Below are 12287 nucleotides of genomic sequence, written 5' to 3'. Positions count from 1 at the left end.
CTGCAAAGTCCTCAAACTGTGAGCAACGTGGGAATAAATGTTAAAGGGGAACTCCAGGCTGTGATCAACACACACATATCCCTCGTTATATCTTGTAATTCATTGTGCACTTCTTGTCCTTTGCTTGTAATCTGCTTTGAAAAATGGGCTTTTAGTTGCTGTAAAAGTGACTTGTCACAGCTTGAGTTTTCATAAACTTATAAACTTTCAGAAGGTGTCTAACAGCTCCTGTTGTGTTAATAAGTATGTAGAGTTCTGTTGTTTGAGCTGTTAATCAAGCAATCCGTCCGTCTGCTCATTTGTCAGTTTTATTCAAATTGCATGAGTCAAATATCTGGTTACAAAAAAAAAAAAAAAATCATAAAAACTTAGCTTTTGAAGGACAGCCAATTTTTAAAGGCCATAGAGTACAAATTATTCTTTTCAGTGCTCAATCCAATTGCACTTCATGCTTAAAAAGTCAGTCCTAGCAGAATAGAGGTTGCCGTTGTTGAACCGTTTGTTAGAGACCCAAGCTCCAGGGCTCTCTGTTATGCTGCTCCTCACTTGACTACATTGTGAAGGCCTGATCTTTAGATAGCATGCAGGATGAAGAATTCTTATTCCAGAACCGGAACACACTTGGCAGTGAAGCCAGAATAAGGGATGACAGCTCACATTAGGTCTATTTCAGATAATATGAAAAAAAAATACTGATCAAGAAATAAACTGTGGTCTTTCTAAGTCACTCAGCTTTTCCAAAAGTGGACGATCCCTTCAACAATGGAACAGGCAACCTTCGTCAGCTCTGCAAAAGCCACAATGTGAACAATCGTCTGATAAAAAGACGTGACCCGCAAAATTCCAGAGGCTGCCAATTCCTGGTTAACGGCACAATATCGATAGCTAACATTAACGAAAAGCAGGTTCCCCTGCGCTACATTCTAGGATATAAAAGAAATTATCTGATGAAACATTTTGGCATTTTTACACTGAATATATTAGCTTAAGCTTTACGAGATAAAACACAAAAAAAAAACTTGTAGACCTTTTTTTTGCCTTTTTCTTTTTGGTTTAAACATACAAGCCCGTGCTTTTGAAATACAATGGAACTGTGCATTATGGCATCACTTTGTTCACTTGATCTGTGGACATGTAGCCACAGGGTGGAGAAAACGCCTTGCCTGGTGGAGCAGTAGTGTTGAGCACAAGGTTTTGTGGTGAGTTTATGATGTGAACAGAGGTATAGTCCGCCACGGGGGCCTCGTAGCTTGACGCTTTTTCGGAGGCACGAGAACTCATGGCAGCGGCTGTAAGGCTTTCCGGGGTGAAGTAGCTATCCATGTTGGGGCTCTGTGGAGCCATCTGTGAGGCCACTGTTGGGAAATTCACAGGACAGAATGCCACCACAGCCGACTCACAGATATAAGAGTTGTCCATGTTGAGGGCTGCGGGACGTTGGGTGGCTGCTGGTTCGCTGCATTCTTCATTCTCCATCTTCAGTCTTTGCCCTGGCGAGAGCAGAAGTCTTCCTGCTGGTGTGATATCGCTTACGAGAGCATAGAAATCTGTACTTGGCTTTGAACCAAGGCTGTTTGGTTGGGTTGATGCAGGCACATTTTTTCCATTAGCAACTAATGGACAAAGCTTAGCTTCTTCTGGATTTGTGCTCAGATTTTCTGTGTTTGGCATCTGAGAATCTGAGGACACTCCTCCAGTATTGGATTTCTCATTAAGGCACAGGAGATCGGCTTGGTTGTCCTTAGTGTTCTGAGGCTGAGCGGGGTCTGAGGTTGCATCACAGGGGTCACCACTGCTGAAGTCGGTTTCTGGGATATCAGGCTCACAGCAGCTGGCACGACCAGAGTCATCGTCTTTGACACCCAGGCAGCTATGAGCCTTGGGGTATTCTTCCCCTAAGAGCCGGTCAGTGTCTGTTCCTTCATTCTTTTCATCCTGCTCGTCAAGGTCGAGCTCTATAAACTCTACCCAAGGGTCATCGATGCACAACTGCTGCTTATAGCTGTCATGGTTGGCGAGTATCGAGCTGACTTCATCCAGTTTTCCATTCTGTGGACACAGTGGGATCATCATGAATAAATAACAGGAAAATAATGGAGAAACAAACAGGAAACAATACAAATTTAGGAATAGTGTCTGATAAAAAAAATAAATCAACCAGATACTTACCTAAGGAGAGGGAAGGCTCTGGGTCCTATAGAGCAGTGCTCCCCAACTCTGTCCTCAAGGCCCACCAACAGTGCATGTTTTGTAGAAATCCACAAAGGTAGTTAATCAGCTCTGCTGAGAAACTAATTACCTCAAGTGTGCATGCTTGTGGTTTTCTGCAAAACATGTACTGTTGGTGGGCCTTGAGGACAGGGTTAGGGAACTAGGCTATAGAGCCTTCCCGCTCCTCTCACAGTCCCTGTCTTCCAGCACTGGCTCCCTGGTAGCAGTATTCAACCATTTGGTCAAATACTCTCCCTGGCACCAAAGGAGGCTTCAGAAGTCTCCTGGAGTCCGAGTGCTCCTGAAGACAAGCGGCTCCATAATGCGCATGCCCAAGCACGCTCTCTTGTGCACTCACGCATGCACAGTATGGAGCTATCCGTCTTCGGGAGCACTCAGGCTCCCGAAGCCTGCCACTGGGTGGGGGATTCAAACGGTGGAGCCAAAGCTTAACGGAGGGGACTGTGAGGGGAGCGGGAAGGCTCTATAGGACCAATAGCCTTCCCTCTCCTTAGGTAAGTATTTAGTTGATTTTTTTAAAATATTTCTTTAAAGAGAACCTGGAGCCAGGAACAAATTATAATAAAAAACAAAACCTACTACCAGCTTGTGGGCGCCCCTGCACCGTGGATGTACCAAGTTTAGTATCCCCCCTACCCCCCTGATTTTTGGCCTCTAAACTTAGGTGCTAAAATACGGTACTTTAACCACTTCACCACTGAGGGGTTTTACCCCCTGACCACCAGAGCAATTTTCACCTTTCAGCGCTCCTTCCATTCATTCGTCTATAACTTTATCATTACTTATCGCAATGAAATGAACTATATCTTGTTTTTTCCGCCACCAATTAGGCTTTCTTTAGATGGGACATTATGCCAAGAATTATTTTTTTCTAAATGTGTTTTAATGGGAAAATAGGAAAAATGTGGGGAAAAAAAAATTATTTTTCAGTTTTCGGCCATTATAGTTTTTAAATAATGCATGCTACTGTAATTAAAACCCATGAAATGTATGTGCCCTTTTGTCCCGGTTATAAAACCGTTTAAATTATGTCCCTATCACAATGTTTGGCGCCAATATTTCATTTGGAAATAAAGGTGCATTTTTTTCAGTTTTGCGTCCATCCCTAATTACAAGCCCATAGTTTATAAAGTAACAGTGTTATACCCTCTTGACTTAAATATTTAAAAAGTTCAGTCCCTAAGGTAACTAATTATGTATTTTTTTTAATTGTAAATTTTTGAATTTTTTTTTAATTACAAAAAAAAAAAAAAATGGGGAGTGTGGGAGGTAATGAGTTAATTTTTTGTGTAAAAGTCATTTATTTGTATGTGAAAAATGTGTAGGGTGTAGTTTACTATTTGGCCACAAGATGGCCACAGTAACTTTTTGCTTTATTGCGACCTCCAAGCCTCCTTCCGGAAGCTTGGAGGAAGAATAAGGAGGCTGGACACGTGAGTTTCTTCTCACAATGATCGCGCTGCCCATAGGAGAGCAGCGGGTCATTGTGGGGCTTAGATCAACGAACGGGAATGGATTTTCCCGTTCATTGATCTCCGGGCGAGCGGGCGGCGGCGTGTTTACTAGCGGCGGGCGGCGTGTTTACGAGCGGGAGCGCGGGCAGCGTCGGGAACGCGGAAAGTACGTGTTTCTCCGTCCCTGGTTGTCAAAGGATGGAAAAAGGGGCGGAGAAATACGTACGCGCGGGGGTAAAGTGGTTAAATTATCTTAAAAAATTAATTCAACCAGGAAACCACAATTGATTTTTTAGAGTGCTTTTGAATGCTGCAAGGCTCTCTTTACTTATATCATGCATGGGGTACAAATAGACCATGTTTTACTTACCTGAAGAAGAATAGGGTCAATCCCTTTAATCTTTGGAACTGGCACTGGGGGTAGAATCAACATCTTCAGCCTGCAGGTGCAAAAAAGGCAAAGTTAGGCAAACCACATAATCTCTGTGGACTCTGTATACAAAGTTATGGCGGTATCCAACATTCACCACTGGAAAAGCTTACCAAACCATAACATTTTCTGCAGTGGTAAAAAGATTATGTAGGCAGGCACTTTTATTTCCTTTTACTAATACCAGTTGCCTGAAAGTCACCAGGTGCACCTGATGAGTCAGTAGTGACGAAACATGTTGGGCGGAGCTAAGATGCAGAAGTGAGAGTCCAACATGGAGACTGGTGGGACAGGAGTGGGGAGAGTGTCCATGACAGGGGTGTTGCTAGCCCCAAAGATCAGTGGCACGTGCCCCGGATCTATTGTGGGATGCCCCGAATGTCCCTCAGGCAGTGGGCAGCAGTACTCACCTCTGGCCGCTTGGTCTCCAGATTCTGCAGACATCTCCTCTTCCGGGCTTCTTTCCCTTCTCCACCACAATATCCAGCATGTCCAGTGGAGGCACCACTCCACCCAGCATGGCGCCACAGGGCATCTATGTGGGCCTATTCGGTGCCATGCTGGGTGCTATGATGCCTTTATCAGGGCATGCAGGCCAGGAGTTGTGGTGCCTCAACGGTAGGCCCGTGAGAGCATGGGAGGGGGTCCTCTAGAAGGTCAGGGAATGCTATGGGGGAATTGCCAGATAACCTGGCGGCAGGCCAGCACACCCAGTAGAAAGCCAAACTAGCCAGCCCAGAAGTCAGGTAACTCTGCCTAGTTATGTTTAAATTACACTGCCTATTTATGTGATATGCTGCATTTTTGTTTTTTTGTATTAATGGAGAGGGGGCTTCATCCAACATTTTGCTGGGCAGGCCTACTTAGACTGCTGTTAAGTTCATGTAAATGTGGCTCCACCCATGACCACACCCATATTCTGGTGCATGGCCACACCCATTTTCTGGCTGAAATGCCCAAAAGAGTCCTGGATCTATTAGGATCCTAGCAACACCCGTGGTCCAAGAGCAGGGTTGAAAGCCTGATCCATGGCAGGAACGCATGCCAGCTGGTGGACAGCTACATGGAGTAATTCAAAGTCTGAAAATTGTGAGTTTTATATATGAATACATTTAAACAATGTACGCTATGGGGCATTTTTATTTTAGGTGAAATTTATCTTGCACATGGCTGCTGAGGAATAGTGTTGATAGTGAAGGGGAGAGTGTATCTGGGATTCTCTATGCAGATCCGGAGAGGTGGGGACTGGGGGGAAGCCCTTAAAGAGGAACTGAAGTGAAAATAACAATGAATAACATTGCTTTTAGTTTACAATATTAGTTTATAGATTATTTAGTCAGTGTTTGCCCATTGTAAAATCTTTCCTCCCTCCGATTTACATTCTGAAATTTAAAACTGGTGGTTATATCTTAAGTTCTACCAGGAGATTTGTGCGGAATGTTCGTTACTGAGCGTTCTATGCACAAAGGGATATACTGCTTGCTTGGCAGTTGTAAGCAGCCGTTATTTCCCACAATGCATCGAGGTTCACAGGCAACAAACTGTCAGGAGCTAGGTCATGCTTATAGCTTATTTGTAGAGATAATCACTTTTCCTAGTACAGGGCTTCCCAACCCTGTCTTCAAGTACCACCAATAGGAAACAGCAACTGCTAGTTTTGATTGGTTCGTTTCCAAGCTGTATTTGCATAAAATTAGCATCAATGTGGAATTGCTAGCATTTTATGGACCATTCCTAAAGGTGCATACATACCTTTGAATGATGTTGCCGGTCAGGGATTGGGACCCGATCCCTCGGACCAGGTTGCTGACATTGCAGCTGCAAAGCTGATGAAGAGCTCTATTGCTGCTGGTGGTGGGAGAGGGACGGTGGGACAAAGGAGCAGCACGTACACAAAGTCATGCGGTGAGCGGTGTGCACAATGGAGTTGCTCATTGCACAGCCACGTTGATCCACCAGGCGGATGGATTGCAGAGCGGCGGTCTGGGATCAGGGGCCGCTGTACACATGCATGATTATCGACTGAGGTGAGGTGGTCATTTTCAGCCGTCTCAGACGACTTTGCGTGTGTAGTACCTTAACAGTTTGTGATGTGTTTGCAATTGCATACCTTTTCTTTTTACAGGATATAAGAACTGCCAGTGACACCGCCACAGCAAACAATCCGCTGATAAGGAATAGTGCCCATGGAACATCTACATCTGCAAGAAAAAAATTAGCATATTAATATGAGCCTTTTTTTTATTTAACTACACTAACAGTAACATTTGCTGCATGTCTAGTGATAATGTAATGGTAACATTTGCTGCATGTCTAGTGATTATGTAATGGTAACATTTGCTGCATGTCTAGTGATTATGTAATGGTAACATTTGCTGCATGTCTAGTGATTATGTAATGGTAACATTTGCTGCATGTCTAGTGATAATGTAATGGTAACATTTGCTGCATGTCTAGTGATAATGTAATGGTAACATTTGCTTATCTAGTGATAATGTAATGGTAACATTTGCTGCATATCTAGTGATAATGTAATGGTAACATTTGCTGCATGTCTAGTAATAATGTAATGGTAACATTTGCTTATCTAGTGATAATGTAATGGTAACATTTGCTGCATGTCTAGTGATAATGTAATGGTAACATTTGCTGCATGTCTAGTGATAATGTAATGGTAACATTTGCTGCATATCTAGTGATAATGTAATGGTAACATTTGCTGCATGTCTAGTAATAATGTAATGGTAACATTTGCTGCATATCTAGTGATAATGTAATGGTAACATTTGCTGCATGTCTAGTAATAATGTAATGGTAACATTTGCTTATCTAGTAATAATGTAATGGTAACACTTGCTGCATGTCTAGTGATAATGTAATGGTAACACTTGCTGCATGTCTAGTGATAATGTAATGGTAACATTTGCTGCATGTCTAGTGATAATGTAATGGTAACATTTGCTGCATGGCTAGTGATAATGTAATGGTAACATTTGCTGCATATCTAGTGATAATGTAATGGTAACATTTGCTGCATGTCTAGTGATAATGTAATGGTAACATTTGCTTATCTAGTGATAATGTAATGGTATCATTTGCTGCATGTCTAGTGATAATATAATGGTAACATTTGCTGCATGTCTAGTGATAATGTAATGGTAACATTTGCTGCATATCTAGTGATAATGTAATGGTAACATTTGCTGCATGTCTAGTGATAATGTAGTGATAACATTTGCTGCATGTCTAGTGATAATGTAACTGTAACATTTGCTGCATGTCTAGTGATAATGTAAAGGTAACATTTGCTGCATGTCTAGTGATAATGTAAAGGTAACATTTGCTGCATGTCTAGTGATAATGTAATGGTAACATTTGCTGCATGTCTAGTGATAATGTAAAGGTAACATTTGCTGCATGTCTAGTGAGAATGTAATGGTAACATTTGCTGCATGTCTAGTGATAATGTAATGGTAACATTTTCTGCATGTCTAGTGATAATATAATGGTAACATTTGCTGCATGTCTAGTGATAATGTAATGGTAACATTTGCTGCATGTCTAGTGATAATGTAATGGTAACATTTGCTGCATGTCTAGTGATAATATAATGGTAACATGTGCTGCATGTCTAGTGATAATTAACAGTAACATTTGCTGCATGTCTAGTGATAATGTAATGGAAACATTTGCTGCATGTCTAGTGATAATGTAATGGTAACATTTGCTGCATATCTAGTGATAATGTAATGGTAACATTTGCTGCATGTCTGGTAATAATGTAATGGTAACATTTGCTTATCTAGTGATAATGTAATGGTAACATTTGCTGCATGTCTAGTGATAATATAATGGTAACATTTGCTGCATGTCTAGTGATAATGTAATGGTAACATTTGCTGCATATCTAGTGATAATGTAATGTTAACATTTGCTGCATGTCTAGTGATAATGTAATGATAACATTTGCTGCATGTCTAGTGATAATGTAATGGTAACATTTGCTGCATGTCTAGTGATAATGTAATGGTAACATTTGCTGCATGTCTAGTGATAATGCAGTGATAACATTTGCTGCATGTCTAGTGATAATGTAGTGATAACATTTGCTGCATGTCTAGTGATAATGCAATGGTAACATTTGCTGCATGTCTAGTGATAGTGTAGTGATAACATTTGCTGCATGTCTAGTGATAATGTAGTGATAACATTTGCTGCATGTCTAGTGATAATGTAAAGGTAACATTTGCTGCATGTCTAGTGATAATGTAAAGGTAACATTTGCTGCATGTCTAGTGATAATGTAAAGGTAACATTTGCTGCATGTCTAGTGATAATGTAATGGTAACATTTGCTGCATGTCTAGTGATAATGTAAAGGTAACATTTGCTGCATGTCTAGTGAGAATGTAATGGTAACATTTGCTGCATGTCTAGTGATAATGTAATGGTAACATTTTCTGCATGTCTAGTGATAATATAATGGTAACATTTGCTGCATGTCTAGTGATAATGTAATGGTAACATTTGCTGCATGTCTAGTGATAATATAATGGTAACATGTGCTGCATGTCTAGTGATAATTAACAGTAACATTTGCTGCATGTCTAGTGATAATGTAATGGTAACATTTGCTGCATGTCTAGTGATAATGTAATGGTAACATTTGCTGCATGTCTGGTGATAATGTAATGGTAACATTTGCTGCATGTCTAGTGATAATATTATGGTAACATTTGCTGCATGTCTAGTGATAATGTAATGGTAACATTTGCTTCCTGTCTCGTGATAATGTAAAGGTAACATTTGCTGCATGTCTAGTGATAATATAATGCTAACATTTGCTGCATATCTAGTGATAATGTAACGGCAACATTTGATGCATGTCTAGTGATAACGTACAGTTATTTGTTAAAAGTACATTTATATAAATGGCTTCAGCTCCTTTTTAACCTAACACTGTTTTCTATTGCTTTCAATCTATATTCCCAGCAAGCCACATAACTATTATCATTGTTTATTTATATAAGATCAATATCTGCTGCAGCACTTTACAGAGTACATAGTCATGTCTCTAACTGTACTTCAGAGGAGCTCACAAACGAATCCCTTATACCAGTGTTCCCCAACCGCTGTTCCGCGGCACACTAGTGTGCCGCGGGATGTTGCCTGGTGTGCCGTGCGGGGATCCCCAACCTGTGGTCCGCGGGACGCAGGACTGTCCTCTTCCTCCCCCCTCCCGCCCGTCCCCGCGGCCGCCGCTTTTATTACCTTAGCAGCGGCCGCTCTCCCCTCTCCAGCGCATGTATTTATTCAAGCAGCGTATCTCCTGGCTGCTCTGTGTGTGATGCGCAGGAAGCAGGGCTCGGTTACCATAGTAACGGCGATACATATCGCCGTTACAGGAAGCCGCTGCTCTGCTTCCTGCCGCATCACACAGAGCAGGCGGGAGATACGCTGCTTGAATAAATACACGCGCCGGAGAGGGGAGAGCCGCCGCTGTTAAGGTAATAACAGCGGCGGGGACGGGCGGGGGCACCGCCTACCCATACTGGCTATACCGGGGCAATACTGGCTATCCTGGGGCACTATACTAGCTATCCTGGGGCACTATACTAGCTATCCTGGGGCACTATACTAGCTATCCTGGGGCACTATACTAGCTATCCTGGGGCACTATTCTGGCTATACTGGGGCACTATACTGGGACACTATACTAGCTATACTGGGGCACTATTCTGGCTATACTGGGGCACTATACTAGCTATACTGGGGCACTATTCTGGCTATACTGGGGCACTACACAGGCTATACTGGGGCACTATACTGGCTATACTGGGGCACTATACTAGCTATACTGAGGCAACTAAACTCCCTATACTGGGGCAACTATGCTAGCTATGCAGCCGCACCCCCAGCCCCCCCCCATAGCCTGCTGCGCACGGCACTGTCCACTAGGTCGCGCAAACACCCGGCACCCCCCCCCCCCCTGCCGTTCCCCGGAGAAATATTTGGTCAGAAAGTGTTCCCCGGGCCGGAAAAGGTTGGGAACCACTGCCTTATACCATGGTCATAGTCTAGTGTCCCTATCGTAGTTTAAGCTAATTTTTGATGGGGAGACAATTCGAGGCAGCGGATTTTGGCGCTAGAGCTTCAGCTAGGTGCTGCACAAATAAAAAGAGTAATTCGGCCAAGGGTAATACTTGGTTCGGGTTCACTTTATACACTTGGAGGGATGCCGGCCAGAGGTCCAACGGTCATCACAGTATCGAACACTGCTACCACTGCTCGTTACCGATTGAGCCCGATGAGACTGAGATTTTTCCGCCATTCCCAACCAACCCATTTGACCGATTTCAAACAGAAATCGATCGAAAGATTGATCAGGCGGCCATGTTGCGGCACCGATTCTGTTCTGATTCGATAAAGTGATTGAATTTGAAGGTTGAATGGGCTGTAATCTCAATAAATGTATGGGCAACTTTACTCTCTCTTAGCACAGTTTACTTCGTAGGTTAGATATCCCATAAGGCACTTCTGCCTTCTGAGCAGCAGAAGTTCGTACCTGACAGAAGCAAGGTCAGAGTAGCAAACCAACATCAGACACTTGTCCTGCCGGTGGAAGTAAAGAAGAGACATTCTCTGTTGAAGGTATCATGCTGCTTCAGATTACTACAAAAAATAACCCTATTTTATTTCTCCTTCGTTTTGGTGGTTTGGAAAACCTGGCCAAATGTGTCGCAATATATCTGGAGTTTTGTGGCCAGAGCCGCAGTTACAGCTCAGGAGCCTATCGGCACAGGCGTTCTGGCGCCCTAAACTCTGATCCTCAACTCAGAACACACCCCCATATTAGGTAAGCACCCCTCCTCCCCTGACTAGGTAGCCAGATTTTACTCAGTATTTGGTAACCAAGTATAGAGACTAGGATGTTCCCCCACCCCAGATGTTGTGAAGGGGGATATTTGGGTAATGGTGCTGCCTCTCCTGCATAAGGTGCCTGTCGGCACAAGCAGGGGCGTAACTAGAAATCACCTAGCCCCCTGCAAAACTTTGGATGGGGCCACCTTTACATGATTCCTTATCAGTGACTGAGATGATGCAGTCATTAGAACAATTGTGCAGAGAGCAGAAAGCTTTTTCTCTTCTAGATTCCTCAAGCATCACCACAGCACACAGCACTTGCGGAGGGGTAGAGAGGCTGGCGGTAGAGGAGCGCTGAACACAAGAACCCGCTGCACACTGAATAGGGACTGTCTACAAATCTTTGTCTGCAAAATTTTGCAGGATTCCTTATCAGTGGCTAAGCAGACGCAGTCATTAGAACAATTATGCAGAGAGCAGAACATTTTTCTCTTCGTGCCCTTAGTCTCCCGGGACAGGGAAAAGATACTTCTACCCCACAGGGCCCCCCTGCGGCTACATCCCTTGCAGGGTCTATTGTTACGCCCCTGGGCACAAGCCTACAGTGCCTTATGGTAAATTCGGCCCCGTTCATGGCTGATGGTTCACAGTCACTGCGCTACAATACTTACACATTGATACAGAGGGGTGAATCACCAGAACTTCACTGAACTCTCCAAACTTGTCATTTCCTTTCCGTCTGCAGTGGATCCTCACATGGTACTCCTTCCATGTCTTCAGGCCATACATGGGTAACTCTGTAGCAGTCACTAGCTCATACTAAGAAAAGGAAACAACACGTTATTTGCAAGTCGAACAAAACACATTTCTAGCTCTGTTCTCTTTTACATTGAAATTAGTCTCATATAATTTCCAGTACAGGAAGAGTTAAGAAATTTCCGTTGTTTTCTGTGCAAAAGAGCTTCTCTGATCCAACTTGGGTGGAAGACAGCGCAGTTTTCTGAAGCACTTATACATCAAGGAAACAGTGACAGACAACTGCAGATAAGGTTTTACTGCAGGGAAGTTCAAAGGGGCATTAGCTCTGCTCTGTTTCATAGTTTAAAATACAGAGTGTAGTTTGTAAACTGCAAATATTACAGAATGATGCAACATTATAAAAAAAAAAGTTATATGACTAAAAATAAAAATATGAGACTCTTTTCTCTGCTACTAATGTTCTATAATTTATCCCTACTACACATACAATTCATTATATCATACGTTTTTTTTCTCTTCAGTGTCACTTTAAACTTCAATTGTTATCTA

General features: G+C 42.8%; 1 protein-coding gene across 9 annotated transcripts in view; it reads right to left on the bottom strand.

Annotated features, from left to right (window-relative positions):
- Positions 1-295: 295 nt before the first annotated feature.
- GHR (growth hormone receptor) overlaps positions 296-12287 on the bottom strand; it is a 496455-nt gene continuing 484463 nt past the window's right edge. For all 9 annotated transcript variants that reach the window (XM_068251067.1, XM_068251022.1, XM_068251070.1 and 6 more), the window contains 4 exons: positions 11651-11798; positions 6227-6317; positions 4057-4126; positions 296-2049 (listed from right to left, as the gene is read on the bottom strand). In XM_068251067.1, coding sequence (XP_068107168.1) covers positions 1099-2049; positions 4057-4126; positions 6227-6317; positions 11651-11798 — 1260 coding nt within the window. In that variant the 3' untranslated portion in view covers positions 296-1098. The remainder of the gene's footprint in view (positions 2050-4056; positions 4127-6226; positions 6318-11650; positions 11799-12287) is intronic.

The sequence above is a fragment of the Hyperolius riggenbachi genome, chromosome 1 (assembly GCF_040937935.1).
Source record: "Hyperolius riggenbachi isolate aHypRig1 chromosome 1, aHypRig1.pri, whole genome shotgun sequence".
In the NCBI taxonomy this organism is placed as follows: Eukaryota; Metazoa; Chordata; class Amphibia; order Anura; family Hyperoliidae; genus Hyperolius; species Hyperolius riggenbachi.
Note: the sequence above shows the minus strand (reverse complement) of the source record. Positions and strands in the feature narration are given on the sequence as shown.